The sequence below is a fragment of the Varanus komodoensis genome, unplaced genomic scaffold, assembly GCF_004798865.1.
Source record: "Varanus komodoensis strain SLA01 unplaced genomic scaffold, ASM479886v1 scaffold21, whole genome shotgun sequence".
Lineage (NCBI taxonomy): Eukaryota > Metazoa > Chordata > Lepidosauria > Squamata > Varanidae > Varanus > Varanus komodoensis.
Window position 1 is genome coordinate 7,721,527 of NW_025335589.1, and position 18,885 is coordinate 7,740,411.

The window sequence follows — 18,885 nt, forward strand, 5'->3', positions numbered from 1 at the left end:
CTTATAGATTTGGCCTAGCTTTAAAACTCCCTTTTTCCAGTTCCCATCTTTTACAACTGCATTCCATCATTCTGAAGGAAAGAAAAGAGGGCCAGATTGCCTTGGCCAAACTGGGCATTAAAATAACAAGAATAAATCCATTCATAAGGTTACCACACAGCATCTTTGAATTGTGTTCTGTTCTGCTTTGTTTGTTTTCACCCAGGAAAAATCCCTTGTAAATGTAACTCATAATAGTCATTGGAATTAGCCACATCTTTTTAAAATTTCTTCAACAGAACTTTCGTATCAAATATAATCTTAAAACCAGAGTGACTGGAACTTGGGTATCTATTTCTGCACACATACATCTTACTGAAAAAGGTCTTCTGTTCCTATTTTTTACAACTCACCTTTTAAAGTGCAATATAATTCAGCTGGTATAATAAGATCACATTTTCCATTCAACCCGTGCAGAACAAATACCATACCATATTGCAGATTTTATCATTAAGTTTCCAACATTAAAAAAAGATGTTAGTGTAAAATTCTTTATTTAGGCATCAGTTACTGACTCAAGGCCTCATTAGTTATGCAATATATTTGAATTTCTAAAGCCATACAAAGCAGCGTTCTACCATATGTTCATGAATTCAGTCATTGCAACTAGATACAATCATCATCATCATTAATTTCATTTCTATACTGCCCCTTATCTGAAACTCTCTGGGCAGTCTAAAACAATTGATAGTAAAATACAATAAAAGATCATTAAAAGAGAAAACATTAAAAGGTTTTAAAAAGCTAAAAACAAACAGCAACAAAGAATGACTCTGCAAAGGCACCTGGGATGGTTGATCCCTGTGGGTCCAAGTAAGGTTTTAAAAGCCTCAGCATAAAGGGCCATCTTAACCTGGTGCCAAAAGGATGACAAATTTGGTACCAGGCAAACTGAAGTGGAGGGACCACCACCAAGGAAGTTCTCCCCCTTGTTGCCACCCTCGGGCCACCATCGGAGTTGGCATTCAGATACTCCAATAGGCATTGTGGTCCCTCTTCTCCCTTTCCATTGCCTCCTCACAATGCCGTCTGGTAGAGCTGTTTCAGGTGGTACAAGGGCTGGTTCGTCCCGGCCCTAAGAAAGATCCGGTTCCACCCTCGAAGGCCCGCTGTGACGACTTTGCCAAGCATTTCAGGGAAAAAATCGCTCAGATTCGTCACGAGCTGGACTCCACTAGTGATTCAGAGGCTTCTGGGGAGATACCAATGTCGCCGTCTGGTCCAAAATTGATGGATGAATTTCAGTTACTGCAGCCTGATGATGTGGACAAGGTGCTTGGACGAGTACGTTCCACCACCTGCCCATTGGACCCTTGCCCATCTTGGCTAATTAACAACGCCAAGCACAGGATAGGGATCTGGTTCTTGGAAGTGGTTAACGCCTCTCTGAGGGAGGGCCGGGTACCTGCCCCTTTAAAGGAGGCAGTAGTCCGACCGGTCCTGAAGAAGGCGTCACTGAATCCAGAGATGGCCACTAATTATAGAGCAGTGGCCAACATCCCATTTCTGGGCAAGCTGTTGGAGCGGGTGGTGGCGGGACAACTCCAAGCACTCTTGGAGGAAACTGATTATCTGGACCCATTTCAGTCCGGCTTCAGACCTAGGTACAGTACTGAATCTGCCTTGGTCGCCCTGTACGATGATCTGTGCAGGGAGAAAGACAGGGGGAGTGCGTCCCTGTTGGTTCTCCTGGACCTCTCAGTGGCTTTCAATACCATTGACCATGGTATCTTTCTGGATAGGCTAGCGGGATTGGGGGTCAGAGGCACTGCTTTGCAGTGGTTCCACACCTATCTGAATGGCAGATTCCAGAAGGTGATGCTGGGGGACTATGGCTCTGCGCCATGGCAGCTATGCCATGGAGTTCCGGAGGGGTCCATTTTGTCCCCCTTGCTATTTAACATCTACATGAAACCGCTGGGGGAGATCATCAGGAGGTGTGGGCTGCTGATGATACCCAGCTCTACCTCTCGTTTTCTACCAATCCAGGTGAGGCAGTGGCTGTGCTGAACCGGTGCCTGGCCGAGGTAATGGGCTGGATGAGGGCCAATAAACTGAAGCTCAATCCAGACAAGATGGAGGTCCTGTTGGTTGGCGGACTGGGCTTCAGGGAAGGGGACCTGAACCTAGTCCTGAATGGGGTTGTACTCCCTCTTAGGGACAAGGTCCACAGCTTGGGAGTGCTCCTTGACCCAGAGCTTTCACTGGAAGCTCAGGTGACAGCAGTGGCGAGGAGCGCTTTCTTTCAACTTTGACCGATCCATCAGCTGCATCCCTACCTGGAGAACGACTGCCTGGTGACAGTGACACACGCATTGTTGACTTCCCGACTTAACTTCTGTAACGCGCTCTACGTGGGGCTGCCCTTGAAGACGGTCCAGATACTTCAATTGGTTCAAAATAGAGCTGCCAGGCTGTTGACGGGGACTGGGCGTTATGTTCACATGACTCCAGTTCTCCGTCAGCTTCACTGGCTCCCCATTGAAGTCTGGGCCCAATTCAAGGTGTTGGTTATGACCTATAAAGCCCTTAATGGCTTGGGTCCTGGTTACCTGAAGGAGCGCTTACGTCCATATATGCCAGCCTGCCCGCCCCTTGAGATCAATGGGAGAGGCCCTTCTCTGGGAACCCTCCATGAAGGATATTAGGAGGGTAGGTACTAGGAGGAGGGCTTTCTCAGCGGTGGCACCCAATCTATGGAATGCGCTCCCCAGAGAGGTCTGCCTGGCACCGTCGTTATTTGTTTTTCAAACGCTATTTTAAGTGTTAATATTATTTATTTATTTTATTGTTCGGGCCAGGTCAACTCATATTATATTGTTTTATTCTGTCCTTGTTTATTTATTATTGTGAGCCGTCCTGAGGCTTCGGCAAATGGGGCGGCATAGAAGCCTTCTAAATAAATAAATAAGGCTGTGTAGGTTGAAATCAGCAGCTTGAATTCAGCCTAGAAGCTTGCAGGCAGCTAATGCAAGTGGGCCAGAACAATGTCTCTAATCAGTCAGGACCAGCCCTACCATTGAACAGAGTGAAGTAGCCACCTCAGTTACTCATGTTGTGGGTCATGAAAAGGCAACAAATTGTTACTTGCACAACCTTCCTTTGCATTCTCCTTTCTCTGAGCGAGTCCTCAATTTGGAACTCAAGAGTTTTTGGTGGTGGCCCCATAACTGTGGAATGTTCTTCCTAGGGAAACTTTCCTGATGCCCATATTACTGCCCTTTTAGTGCAGGTGAGCATACTTTTGCTATTTGGAACCTTCTAAGGCCTTGTTAGGGACTGCAGGTGGCACAGCGGTTTAAACTGCTGAGATGCTGGGCTGGTTGATCAAAAGGTCGACGGTTCGAATCCGCATATTGAGGTGAACTCCTGTGCTTTGTCCCAACTCCTGCCAGCCTTGCAGTTCGAAAGCATATAAATGCAAGTAGATAACTAGATACCACTTTGGTGGGAAGGAAACAGCATTCCATGCACCTTGGTGTTTAGTCATGCTGGCCGCATGACCACAGAAACTGTCTGCGGACAAACACTGGCTCCCTCAGCTAGGAAATGGAGATGAGCACCTCCCTCAAGAGTCAGACATGACTGGACTTTAATGTCATGGGGAAACCTTTATCTTTAAGGCCTTGTTATTTCAATTCCTTTAACATTGGGTGTGGTTTTAGCTCCTTAATTATCACCTGTTTTACCTTCTGTGGTTAGTTTCCTGTTTTATTTTGCTAGTATTTATGTAGTACAATGTTATGCTGGGTTGGATTGTTAAAATTTATTCTTGGATTTTTACAAATGGGCAATGATGGTGGTAAGGAAATTGATATATAAACAGAACATTTTCTTGTGCAAAGGACCCTATGCAGATTAACCTAATTTGGATTGGAAAATTTTCCAGTTTAACTTTTTCTGGAACACTCAAATCAATGACCACATCTCCCAGAATTCCTGAATGTGCCAACTAGGGCTGGCAGGAGTTGAAGTAAAAAAATCTTGAGGATCCCAGCTTGGAGAAGGTTGATCAAGACTATTTTCTATATGTATGTAGTGGCTAAAAAAGAAAGCAGAAGACATCTTTTACCATAGGTTATATCAGGGACAGACATCATCGGCAAGTTTGAGATCTATTTTGTCACCTAGAACTGCCCTCATCTGCTCTGCATTCCACATGGTGCCCCTAAAAGAGTGAAATTCCCATTTTGTGATTTAGGTCTGGCATGTATACGCTTGTAATATAAGCAACACAGCTCAGAAATGTTTAAACATGGCTGCTTCATATTCAAATGAATAAAAGTTACTTGAATATTTAACTATGCACTGCAAAGCACACAAAACTTTCAGTGGCTCATATGCCTAATATGCAAGCCAAAGGAAATTAAGCAGACCTAAATTCTATTTAAATCAATGGGGCTTAAGCAGTTAATGGTAGAGTTATGTCTCATTGATTTCCATGGTACTCACAAATACTTTCATTTTTCTCAGCTTGTGCATAATGTGATAGTTTTTAATGACAAGAACATCTACAGATCTCAAAATGAAAATGTTGCATTCAACAGCTTTATAACTAGAAACATCCTATCCTGTTAGATGCAAATATGATGGTATATCTTAGCAGTCAAATTTGTAAACATATCCAAGTAATATATTACTGCTCTGCAAAAATTGTCCCTCCACACACTTTAAAAGAGATAGAATAGCATTCAGTTATGGGAAAAGTCCTCATTTCTCTTTATCAATTATTTCAAAATAGTTCTAGGATTTTGACACATGCTTTAGAACATTATTAGAACATTATTTTAAAAACTAGCCCAAAGCATTCTATTTGGAGATAAATCCCACTGAAACTGGCATGAATGCCATCTAGATTCATCCAATGACTTGCATATGCCCCACAAAAAAATTAATCTGTTTTCTTTTGATAGCCAACTCCCATGTTTACTTAAACTGTTGCTGTTTGTAAATGCTTCTTTAAACTTGTATTAATACAAGTTTAAAGAAGCATTTTGTATTAATGTTTATGTTACTAGCAAAGTTTAATTCTGAATAGCATATTTAGCATTGAAATGAAAAAGTTAAGAAATGACATTAAAATGGCAATGTATCACTATACTGGGAATATTTATTTTGCAGCTGATAATACTTGTGCTAATAATTTAGTAAGGATCATCGACTGTGGTGGAGGACTAAGAGCAGGTCCATTCTTTGAGAAATGAGCTAACAAAAGGGAATGAAATTATCTATGGCACCACAAATCTAATATGCATTCTTGTTCCAGAATGTAAAGGGTTATTTGAGTATTTCCACCTGAGAAAGAATGAAGAGCCAAGGATGCAGCAGTTTAATATTTATAGATGTGTTTATCAAGTGCAAGGAACCTAGTAACTTATTCTGTTCAGATATATAGTCTATCATTATATAGTCTTGCAATAAATAGTAAATACATTTCCAAGCTCAAATTAAAAGACCATTCCATCAAATAAATAGCATACTGGTGAATTTTCTGGAAATCAATCTTGTCACTTGTTTTTATATTCCAGAGACTACAAGTATGAATCATACATCTGACATTCCTAAATTTCTTGAATTGCCTGCAAATTTGAAGCTGTTCTCCTGTCTGATTAGTCAGGAAACAGTTGTCTCAGAAGGGGGAAAAACATACTACTACTATCAACAAAATTGTAATTGCATACTATCACCAATAGATTTGTTATGCTCATGGCTTTATAAATACATTATTTTGCTTAAAATATCAGCATATCTGCTTGAATTTGTATTTTAATAGCTATTCTCAGTTTTCTAATCCTTCTAAGTTAATTCATAGTTTAAAAACTTACAAAACCAACCATTTCTGTATTCTTCATAGTGTATGATTTCATGTTCGGTGCACAAAAATACTACAATATTGTAAAGATAGCTTCAAACAATTCTATTAGCTGAGGCCTGGTTTTTGAATCATAGAATTCTGCTATTATGCCATCCTCATTGGCTCCCAGTGAGTTTCAAAGCCCACTGTCCTCATTTGACCTTTAAAAAAATAAAAATTAGGGGTGTCCACACTCTGTGGATCTGTGGGCACACTTGGGAATTTGAAAAACTGCTGTATGCACCACCATAAAATCAGTGGATTACACTTTGGCATCTACCTGTAATGTTTGTGGATGTTGGGCTGCATCTTATTCTGCAGAAACTTTTGTCTAATATCTATTGTGCAGCACACAGTCTCTTTAATGAGGGATTCTCTCATTCAGGTAATTGCTGGCACTCAACAGAGAGGGACATTTGCAGGGAAAACACAACAACGGGAGCAGTGAAATTCTCAGTGGCTATCGGTTGCCATTTTACCCACAGATCACACCCCCTTTGGCTCTTATAGCACCACACAGCATCATTCAAGAATGATTCTGGGGGACATGATCATTGGTGTGCTAGTTCTCCACCAACATCACTTGGAGTAGGGTGAATTGGCCATGTGACCTACTTTGCCAACCACATTCCTTTATTTAAATGGTTATCCAGTCCAGCCTCAATTTAAAGGTACAGAACCATAAGAACTGTTGACCAATGATAGTTTGCACCTGGACAGCAGGCTTAGCAGGCCCCCAGGATGCCCCTGGTCACAGTCTCCCCCAATATGGGGAGGTAGACTTGATTTCTATTTAAATCACAGTAATAATTCCTCAATTTGCCCAGACCAGTGGTCCCCAACCTTTTCTATGTTCCGCGCCCCCAGAAAATGTTTGATTTATATTTGCACACCTTACAAAAGTGAAATCACATTTGAAGTTGAAGAGAACAAATTTCTAATTTTTGAATCACAAATTGAAACACATACAGTGCTTCAGGTGAACAAATTGATACCCGAATGTAGGACATGGAATAATTAATTCAAGTTGTGGCAACCCAAATTCAGGCTTAATATCAGGAAAAATTATTTTCAGAGCAATCTGTCAATGGAACTAGCTGCCTAGAGAGATTGTGGGCTCTCCCACACTAGAGACATTAAAAAAGAAACTAGACAGCCATCTGAGTGGGATGGTGTGACGTAGTGTCCTGCAACAGCAGAGAGTTGGATCCAATGGCCTTCTTGGCCCCTTCCAACCCTACAATTCTATGATTCTGTGATTCTACGACTGAACTTAAAAAAAAAGGCTTTTAACTTGGATAATAAAATTAAAATATAAATTGAGCAGAAAAATAGCAAACAATAAAATCAATCCCAATTGTGAACATAAAATTCGATGACTACTTTGTTCCTGCTTCTCATTCATGATTTTGTCAAAACATTGAACTTACTTGTGGATTGTGATCCTTAAGTCTGCTTTTGGACTCAAGCAATTCCTAGATTTTGTCTTGATTGTCAAGAGAACTGGATCCAAATGCAAACACCACAATAATAAATAATTTTATTATTGGGATAATATTGCACAATTCTCGATGTAGCCCTCCTCTTTGTCACACCCCCTGAGGGTGCGTGCACTCCAGGTGGGAATCCCTGGCATAGCGTGTGCATTCCCATGTCCAAATTGTATTCAAACAACTGTTGCATTTTTTTAGTAAGTCCAAGTGGCCACTGTGCAGAAGTGATTGGAGGGGAGGAACATCAACAGCCATCCAGTGCAGTGCTTGTGCCACCATTGTGAAACAGACAACAGCAAAATTTTAAAGCAGTTTCTCCTACTATTTTAACTCCTATCCCCCAAGATTTTGAACTATTTCTAGTTGAGAATTTTTGACTCAGCCCTATCAGGATATCTAAATGTCCGACTCTTCTTTATGTTTCCTTTACTCACAGGAAAGTATGTGGGGGATGCAATCTAGATTAGGCCTACCACAAACAGGGAGATTTAAACCCCAGCCCTTGATACCCAAAATTTGCCTTTGCCTGTTTGGACAGTTAAAAAACAGAAAGGAAGAAAACATCAGTTGGCACCAATGAAAAGAAGGGAAATGAGTGCAAAAAGTGTATAGCTCTCATGCATCACGTCCCCCATCCAGATTGGGCTCCCAGTGCTTATTTCTCAGTGAAGAAAAAGCAACCCTATCCAGAAGAGGAAATAAGCCTTTCCCCCAGATTTGGGAGCCACTCACAGGGCTGCCTCGGCAGAATTGAGCTTCAGCTTACTGGCCCTGCCTGACACTGAGTTTTGGCATTGATCCAGGACTTGCACAGTCTCATCTGATTCAGATGCCACAAGGAGATAGAGCTCCAAATCCCCTAAAGACACTCCTAGTAGGTTTATATAGATGTTGAATAACATTGGATACAAGATGATACTCTGCAGAACTCTGTAGCTCAATCGCCCAGAGGCCAAGGCATAGTCACCCAGTATCTCATGAATTATACAGCAATATAAACATCATAAATATGTCAGATTTAATGTATTTACAGTTAAAAGCTATTTTCTTCTCCTATCATACAGAAATGCAGCCATACTTGTAATTATGAATCTTGTGTGTATATGAGGGATGACGTAGAATTAGATTAGGAGAATATCAATTCATATATTTGCAAGCAAATTCAAATGAGGGGGAATTGCTTCAGTTTCTCTTTTCAACAGACTAATTTCTTCTCTGAAACTACTGCACTCAATATATGTATGTGGTGAAGTAGAGTGAAATTTGTTGAAAAAAAATGTTTAATTGCAAAAGATCCCAACTGGGAGGAAAGGTAATTTTGCAATATATTGCAAAATCAACCTAGTGAGTCAGTTTGGCTAACACTTCAGAAAATATTAAGTTAATACTTAAAACACATCTTAAAATTGTATTCATGCTGATCCTCTAAAGCATGCATAGGAATCATGTGGCCCTCCAGATATTGTTGGACTGTGGTTCCTATCATCCCTCACCATTCATTCATTCATTCATTCATTCATTCACTCACTCATTCCTATAGCTGAAGCTTTCCACCCAAAATGTACCACCCTAAGACACTATGAAGGGTAGGATATAAGAGCTTTAAATAAATAAGCAAGCTGTATGGATGGTTCAGAGAAATCAATAAACACAGGCACGATTGACTCTTCTTGTTACTGTTGGTGGGAAATGCAGTTCACCAGCATCCAGAAGACAACACATCCCCACCTTTTTCTAAAACCATCTTTCCTGAGAACAACTTCCCCAAATGATCTTCTTCAACTTCTGCCAAACATTTCTGGATCAGAGCCTAACTGTATAATGATTATACAGTTGTCTATGATTAGAATCACAGATAGCATAAATTACAAGGGAAAAGATTAACATTCAGAAACTAAAGTCTACTTGACATAGTCCTACTAACAACAAAAACCCAAACAGGCAGTCACCCTGATCTGGAGAACCGTGTTATGAAGTATATGTTTTAAAAATGCAAGTATCAGTCACTGGCTATGGGGACAGTTGGATAATGCCAAGATTGCCACAGGAAGTTTAAGCTTTTCCTCCCCTGTTGGGACACTGACCCAAAAAAATCACTCCTCCCAAGCTGCTATTTCTGCACATGTTCATGAATTAACCATTAGAGCTGGAGTTAAATACTGTGAACTATTATTTCAGCATGTGGCACACAAACCACTTAGCCTTCATGAGACAAGTATATTTTCTCTCGATCTGGCTGTCATGGAAAATGTAACCTGGCATGATGTAAACAAGATGTATAGAATGCTGTTAAAACAAATGTCGTAGTTGTGAGTACTTCAATTATTTAAGTTCATTTTGAATGATCAAAAGGCTTTCACGTGTCACTACAGAGACCACGTACCGCTTCTGTTCTACTCCTTACAGCATCTCACAAAGATTAAGAGGCCCCAATGCTGTATTATGAAGTGTTTCTTTATTATGCATCCATATGTCTGAGATGCCCTCTTGTTACAAACATAGCACAATATTTATCTTGATAGCCGCCTCTCCAGTTCTCCTGAAAAGCATTGACAAGCCTAGTCTCAACATTCACCATGGCTGGGCAAGAACTTGGGTTCCCAGATCCTGAGGCAGGCCAGCACTGCCAAACCTAGCACCACTTTACAAAAGTAAGGGCTGGAGCCAAGAAGGACACTGGACATGGTGAGTGCTGTGGCTGCCATCTTCTTTTTCCCCAAGTCTGATGGACCTTGCTACTGATGGTCTGTGATACTACATCGGAGCCTAGTGGCATTGTATGTAATGAAGGTGGTTGTTATTTCTCTCAGCACCCAGCTCTGACAGTTAATAAATGGAATCATGGAGGTGCTGGTTCCCGCTCTATCACATCATGGGACTGCTCAAGTCCTACCACTGCCCACCCTTATCCCTCCATAAACTTGCTAGGAGGTGCACAAAAGTGATGTTTCAGGGACTGGAAGTCACATTTCCCAGGGCCTCTAGAAAAATGGTGCTTGGAGCAAGGGGCAGTAAGTCTAGGCATATCGCAACAGGAATTACAGTGCAATTTTAGACATGTCTACTCAAAAGTAAACCCCAATGTGTTTTATGGGGCTGACTCCCAGCATATAGGATTGCAGTCTTAGTTTCTATTGCATGACAAAGGGCACTGTAGATATATTGTGCCTTTCTAATGTGTACCAATAACACGTAGATTCCTAAAATTAAGCAGGAGCACCTGAGATCCTGCATGAACAACTGCACCTCTAGAATGCCTCTGTTTCATCTGCCTCCAGATGAAACTCTGAGCTCCCTCTCTCTGCCTAAATTCAAATTGCAAAACTGCTTTTCTTCTTTAAAATTGTATTTATTATTTGATTTAGAGGGGAGCACTGCAACATTTAGTTATGATGTATAATTCATTTTGAGACTAATAGCCCAATTATTTTTCTAATCTTATTCTAAAAGTAATTTTATTCCTCTCTCCCAGTGAAATAATCAATATTTGTCATTACCAGTCAGTCTGAACCAAGAAAGCCAGAAACTGAATGATATTTTACGTGTCTGAATGCTCGTCCCCCTGTAAAACTGCTCCTGATATTGGCATTGCAGGATTCCATATTTAGTTGGCCTCACAAACTGATTACCTGAGTAAATCTGAGAAGACTACAGCTAAAATATGGCTTTTTTGGTTTACAATGAAAATTAGTAACAGCCAATTGCTCTAAAATCCAATGTGCAACTGCACGGGAGACTATATATGTAGACAGAAATGGCATCTTGTGTGGCAAAGCAAATATAATTACAGATTATGCCCCCTCCAGTAACGACCTGTAATTCTGACTCTGTGCAAGTAGTGCATATGCTGAAGTTAAGAGACTGTACTCTGCCAGCAAAAGTGGCCAGCTCATGTTTGCTTTTCACCTTTCCTTTGTAACCTTGAGTTCTACAAAGCCAGCCTCCTCAAGTGGTAGCCAATGAAGTGTAATAGGATGAAAACACTGAAAAGGGATTCTAATGAAGGAAATACGGATAGGACTTTCAGCAGTTCCTCCTCCTTCCCCTTCTGCCTCCCATGAATATACAAGCAGCAGGTGCCACCCTAACTCTTTCTGAAATTGAGGGAAGGAAATGCACTTCACAACTGAAACAGAAAATACTACGGTGGTACCTGGTCTCACGAACTTAATCCATTCCATGACTCTGGTTGCTACCTGAATCGGTCAAAAGCCAAGTCAAATTCCCCCATAAGGTTCAATGTAAATAAGGTTAATCCGTTCTGACCCCTACAAATGTGGTCATGAGCCAACTCAAATTTCCCCATAAGGTTCAATGTAAATAAGGTTAATCAGTTCTGTAAATATATTTTTTAATCACAAAAATTTAAAACAAATTAACAAAGAAAACAAAGTACAGTACAGTAGAGAACACTAGGTGGAGGGAGGTTATTGTTTGGAGGGAGAGTCCAAAACATAATCGTGCGATAGCGATCATGCTGCGGTGGGGGCAGGGGGAATGGCCGCAATCCATGCAGGGATGATGGATGCAATCGTAGTCGCGCTTGTGCAGGAAGACAGGCGCAATCACGGATGCGCTTGTGTGGGAAGATGGGCGTGATCGCGGGTGTGCTCGTGCAGGGAAGATGGCTGCGATCATGGCCATCACCCAATGCGGAGTTCGCGAACTGAGGCAAAATTTTTCTGAAATGTCTGTTCGTGACCCAATTTGGTCAGAAACTGAGGCATTCGTGAGCCGAGGTACCACTGTATTTCGATTTGTACTGTTGTGTAACCTCTCAAACTTTAATAAAAAGACCGTGCTTCTAAAGTCTCATCTAAGTTTGCTGGTGAAGAAGAAAAGGAGAGACCTGTTCATGAAATAGTGGATGAAGGAAAATAGGAAGTTGCCTTATACTGAGACAGTTCATTGGACTATCTAGACCAGGTTTGCAGATATGGAGTGCTACCAGCTCTCCATGGTTTCAGACAGGGTTTCCTGGTCAGCCTGGAAACATTGAAGCTGAGATGTTCAGCATGCAAACCATGAGCTCCAATGCTGAGCCACACACGTTCCCAGGATCTAAGCTCTCTCTGCAAATGGTAGAAGGGTTACTCTGGATTTATCCAACAATATGGTGAAAGAATATCAACTATTCTGTAGTACTAGATGTTTCAGAAATCAAGGCTGGAGAATATGGGCTTGCCTTGTTGGCAGTAGCCACACAGCTCTTGCAATGTTTAATTCTAGCTTGAGACTTGAATTTTATCAGATCTGAAGTCCTCCAACAGAACTATCCTACACATCAGATTATGTTCCACTGATTTCAGCATGGTTTATTCCCAGGTACATGGGCATGGAACATAAAACTACTACAAAATACAATATCTGTAAATAAACATTCAGTTCTTTGCTGTACACATAACTATAGAAAGTTTACAGAAGTCACGGAAATGGAATCAAGAAACAAGGAAGGCCTGGGACTTGTGTCAGTATCTTGAGAATAAATAGTGAAGCATATAATAAATATTCAGGGCTATCTTTCCAACAATGTTTACAGGAAGAAAAGTTTCTGTGCCACAGAAGGATTTTCTTTAATAGACTAATCTCGTTTCAAGGCAACTGCTGCAATTCTCTTGTCAAGTAGTTTAATAACCATTGTAACTCAAAAAGATACAATATCTAGTCATGTAGGGTAGAAAATCCATAAAGATTTCCTGAAGAAGACCTTTCTCTCATCAAACAGTCCTAGCAAAAGCTCACCTTTCCAGGTTTAAAGGTAGGAGAAGAGGGACAAATGTCTGCAATTCCTTCTTGAGAGAGAACTTTTCACCTTCATTATTTTGGTCCAGAGGAATCTGGGTGGGGGGACGGGGGCTGTTGCTGAGATTGGAATCTTAACAAAAGCTGCACATGCTTTGTTTTGTGATTGTGCCTCTAGTTTTCCTCTTGCTCAAAGCCCCAGCTGGAAAAGAATTGGGGCCCAAATGTAATGGAGGAACATTTTTGGGAGGCAGGGGTAGCCCAGGCTGCCATCCCATTACCATGGGAGGGGTAAATGAAACTAAATTACACAGCATCCTTGAAGTTATGTATGGAAATGTACTTCCTTGTATCATCTCCAGATCTTGTGAGATTTCCTGGCACCAGCTAGAAGGAGTGTTAGAGCAGGACTAGCAGCATGCTGAGTTGTTGGCCCAGGCCCCATTTTAGAACAAAGAAAGTGTGCTTTTGCAGTTAAAGTAGGTCCTGTAGTTTGAGACAGAGACTTGCACATCTCTAGTATGTCTGGAGTTCCTCTTGCAAGCAGGAGGGCAAGGACAGTTTATAGGAGAGACAAAGCACCATAAAAGTCAGGGACACTGATTGAAGGGATGGGTGAGGGAACATCAGCAACATTCTGCAGAATATTTTTCAAAGGCTGCTCCATCAAAGGCATATTTATAGTCCAGCATGTCCAGGGGAGGGTCATTTGTGGTCCCGCCATATATTTTGGCCTACGTCTCCTATCAAACAGCCTAGCCACGTGAAAGGTGAAGGGCATCGTGAGCCAGAATATTTAGAGGACCACAAGCTGCCCACCACTGATGTAACCAAAGCATGAATAATAATGGCCTGATCACACTGTTGCATCACACACCTAGTGACAACATTTGCTCCTAATTGATTGTCTTTATTATATGTTTATTTCCATTGTATCTTTTCCTTGTGCTTTCTGGGACTCTTATGAAGCCAGAAAGCAACATAAAACTACTTGCTTACATAAAAAATAATAGCTCACCTGGGTTATGCACAAGTAATTTTGGAGAAGAATTTCTAAACAGGTAAAGCTGCCTAATAGCCTTATGCACAGAAAGGGATGGCTACTATCCGTCCGCCAGTCGTCCTGTGCAGTCCCTTGCATGGGCAGGAAGGGGTTCACAAAATCCCTATTCCAAGTTGGTTGCTGCTCTGGAGCTTGCCCCAACCCATTTTCAAAGACTCTTGTTCTTATACCCTTCCCCCTTGTTCGCTTCTATAAGAGCAGGAGGTTCCCATTGTTTCTCAGGCTTATGCTAATTGCTCGATTGCTCTTGATGACCCTAACCATTGTTGTTTGCTACCTGATCATGTCTGTTTTCCATTGGTAAAAACATGTGACTTTGTCTGCATTTGCTGGCTGCTATTGATGAGGTCATTGCCAGATGTCTGGTGCCCTTCTGATGGCAGCTATTCCTTGCAGGGTTGTTTTGTCTAATCTCTTTAAGGGAAAATATCCTCTGGTTATGCCTGATCCTTTCTCTGCAATAATTCCATTCTTCATTAGTCATTCTTCTTCCTTATCTTATTTACACTGGCTAGCCAGGTCATTAGGTCACTCTTCCTAAACACTTCCTCTTGGCTTGTGAGCATGTCCTTATGGTGCCAATATTGGGATTATGCACACATGAGTTATATGTAGCACCACAAAGTTATAGCTCACTGAAAGAATAGACACAAGCAGTTAGCCACAATAATGGCACACTCTTTATGTGCCTAATTCTCTTTTTAAAATATCACACAACAGCATTACAAATTATGCATAGGCAGTGTTGAGCTTTTCAAGGCAAACTTTCTTCTGCCTAATTCTTACACAGCTAAATTTGTCCCTGATTTTGCTGCTGAAATTCACATTTTCAAGATCTTACCTTTAAACAAACTTGAGAAATGGCACTTCCTATCAAGTCTCCAAGCAGTGATTATGCTAAAGCATCTGAATAATGCTAGTTGCATTTAAATAAAATATTTCCAATAGCTGAACAGATGTAGATAGAAATATATAGAGCAACACACATTCATTGCTGCCCAAAGATAGTCTGTTTGCTCTTTCAATGCTCAGACACCTGCTATATTCAGAAATGGCTAATAATAATAACTTACCTAAATATCTGTAACCATCTTCACCATCAATGATTGGTTTCAGCCATGTTGACTTGGCAACAGCTGCAGTTTTTAATTTGAGACCACAAGGAGGATACAACATGAATGCTATTTCAACCGCTTGAGTTTTATTGATGCTTCTTATTTTTGGATCACAATCTGAAAAGACAAGGGACCTACTCTGTGAAGAGCAGCATGTCAAGTGTTCCGTACTTAAAAAAATGATGTGGCTCAGTACCCCAAGATGTAGTAATGGCCAGCATGCATTGCAGGCTGGAGGGCACTGGAACTGTAGGATCATTTTTCTATCCAAACATGCATAAGACTGTGCCTTAAGAGTTTTTTCAAACTGAAAGACTAGAAAGCCTGGAAGAATGAAACGGTCTTCACCTACTGCTGAAAAGAATGCAACAAAAGCACTAAGCAAGCCCCTCTTGGTGAGGTGCAGGGAGACATACCACAACCAGGAAACCATCAGTGAAAAGGCTTTCTCTTTAATAGCCACCCACTCCACCTCTTTTGAAAGGAGCATGCAAAATTTAAGTGATGCCTTAACCTGTACACAATAGCAATAATTGAAACAGTAATTATAAAACATAGTCATTAAATTAAGAATATTGCTGCTCAGTATATAATAATATAGGAGGGAAGAAACAAACTTTTCATTGTCCCCTCAAAAACCAACCAAACAAAACACCTTATACTGAATTCAAGGAAAGCAGGATGGTATCAGTGTAGTTAAAAAAAGGAGTTCTTAATTAGCAATTGTTGTTTCAACCATCCAAGGTGGGCAAGGAGTCTGGGCTCTGCCTGAGTCCAGGGCATAAGATTTAAGCCCTGTAATTCATGTCTCCATGAGCAAGAGGTAGAAGTCAGAAAAATCACAGCTAGCAGATACCTTGAAGGACATCTAATCCTCCCCATTGTTCAGGGCAAGATCTGCAGCTAGAGCATCTCTAAGAAATGGACACCTAGCCTTTGCTTGAAAAATCACAGTAAAGAGAGCCCCTCATATTGAAAGACTGTCTTTTCTATTCCTGAGCAACTCTTACTGTTAAGAAAATTCTCCTGGCGTTTAGCTAAAATCTGCTCTCTGTAATCTCCACTCTCTGGTTCTAGTCTACCCTCTGGAACAACAGAGTGCACAAGTGCTCAATTTTCTGCATGGCATCCTTTTATATATTTGAAGACCACTATGAGTGGGTCAACTGGGAGTGAACATTTTGTAATTGTGGTCACTGGTTCTAACCTTTGTGTCATTCACAATGGTGAGAAATGTGTTCCAAACAATGCTTTTGCCTCACACAAAATTTTGGAGTCACAAGTATTCATTCATGTGTCAAAGACGTAACGAAAGAAATTATTTTGTGTGAACAGGTAGGGTAAGATGAAAATTGGCTACCATTGCTTCCACATAGGTGCCAGAAGATTAAAATAGGCATTAGTACTATTCAATTGAGCTTTTTAGATCTAACAGTTAATAAAAGGAGCCTCTCTCACTCCACTATGTATAAACAAATTTGCATAAGTAACATTTCCAAATGCAAGTAGAATCTTACTCATTGTGTTAAACACAATCCTCTCAGCCCTCTGAAGGCAAAAGTAATATGTCCAATCGCATATGCCTTATCTGCTTTAAATAAACCAGCCTTCTCTAACCTGTTACCCTTTAGATGTGTTAAACTGCATCTCACACCCTACCCGGTTGGCATGGCCTTATTATCAGAAATGTAGCTGGGAAAGGCTGGACTAAGCTAAGCTGCATCAGATCTCAGGATGAAAGATTCTAGTCACAACAAGTTGTCAAACTATTTTCAAAAGCTCCCAAATGTAAACTTTGAGACTATTGTCCCTGAAACCACTTCAGCAATAGGGTTCATTTACTTCAACATGAAAGACGTGAACGTCATACATTTTTGTCATGTCATTTTTATTGAACACTTCTGTTCATTAGTAATAAAAATTATAAACAGGGCAATCCATTCATCAAAGTGAAAAATGTTGTACTCATATACCAAGAAAAGGGGAGCCAAAATAGACTGTCCTTATTCCTAAATTGATGGAGCATCTGTTGCCTTAGTTACAATGTTTGCTCCTTAAACAGGAATGTAACTATGAGCACATTAATGAACACTCAGAAGGTCAAGATTTTCACAGCTTAAAGGTGAAATTACAAAAAAAAAATGTTGAGGGACTTCAGTGACAGGGCAGCAAGGGTTTGTAATGTAGGAAAATAAGTAAAAAGAAATTTGAATTGCTGGTGTGGGAATGCTAGTCATGCAGTTCTATTCTTCTGCCAGAATGGAATGCCCCTAATGATTCTGCAACAGAAGGGAAGGATTGGTACAGCAATATGTGAACATGTTATGCAAGAGCTAACTATTCCCACGATTATTGTTAACTGTTAATGGGACTGTTGCATTGCCATGTGCTGCAACCTGGGCTGTGTTGGATACTTGAGGGATTGTCCAGCTGCTGCATTTGAAGGTCACTTGAGGATGCCTTAACATGGTATAATGAAAGTCACAAAGCAATAGATGATTTTTAAAACTTTAAAATATAAATACAATATTAAACAAGGACTTTATAGTGGCAGAGGAAGCTTCTATTTACACAGATTCTCACATATAATAGGCAGCAGCGTAACAAACAGCCAAGGTCATCTATGTTCATGGCTTTCATAATTTTTAACATACTTGACACATGAACCACAAGTAGCACTATTGTGAGAATTTGACCTCCAGTGGCCAACTCTGCAAGCAGTCCTTGTTCAAATGCTAAGGTGCAAGCCAAACTGAAGGGAATGGAGCTAACCACCACCTCCCTGCCACTGCCACAAGCAAGCCTCCATGCACATATTTACTCATTAAGGTCACACTATCCTGCACCCACCCCACCCCTCATCCAAAACCAGATTCACTTTGGGGAGGGAGAGATAACAGCAAGCTGAGGAAGCCACCCCAAGATGGACAGGGGCTGATGATAGAAGTGCATTTTTCCCACTGTAGGGGAAAGGCTGCTCTAGAAATCCCATGATTGTGCAGCAGGAAATGAAATGCACTGCACAATTGTGACAACAGAGAGCCTTTCTAGCTGTTCTCCATCTTCAGGGAGGTTTCTTCATTTTCCCACACTCCTCTTAGTCATTTAAGAAATGGGAAGAGGAGTACTGTCCATTACCCCACTTGACACACAAGGGGGACAACTGGCCGCCATCATATTTATGCAACATACTTTCCAAGCAACTGCAACCCCGCTTGAGGTTTTGTAGGACCTTGGGGAGCATGTTTGCACAACCTCAATGGTTTTGGAAGTGAAGTAGTATGGTATGGCATTAGTTCCACCTTACATATGAAAACAGCACTATTTCAAGACAAGATGAAAGCTATGTCAACTGACTGAATGGGGAAAAGAATTACTTTTCTTTTCATGATGTGCTGATGCAATCTCAAGGATTCCCAGATTTTTGTGGATGATACACAACAAATATGATGACTTTTCTCTTTTGTCTAGTTTGTGTGATAGTCCTAGGCTAAAGGAGGAGAGGGCAGACCAGAACTAGGGAAGAATGTCACGTTTGAAGGGAAGTAGATGGTCTGTGTCACATAAGCTTGGATTGTG

The 18,885-nt window shown here is 40.9% G+C and overlaps 1 protein-coding gene across 1 annotated transcript in view; it reads right to left on the bottom strand.

Annotated features, from left to right (window-relative positions):
• The window catches only part of IQCM (IQ motif containing M), a 55,623-nt gene that overhangs the window by 10,158 nt on the left and 26,580 nt on the right, over window positions 1–18,885 (bottom strand). Inside the window, exon 4 of the mRNA XM_044430671.1 lies at window positions 15,265–15,423. Within this exon, the coding sequence (XP_044286606.1) occupies window positions 15,265–15,423 (159 nt within the window). The remainder of the gene's footprint in view (window positions 1–15,264; window positions 15,424–18,885) is intronic.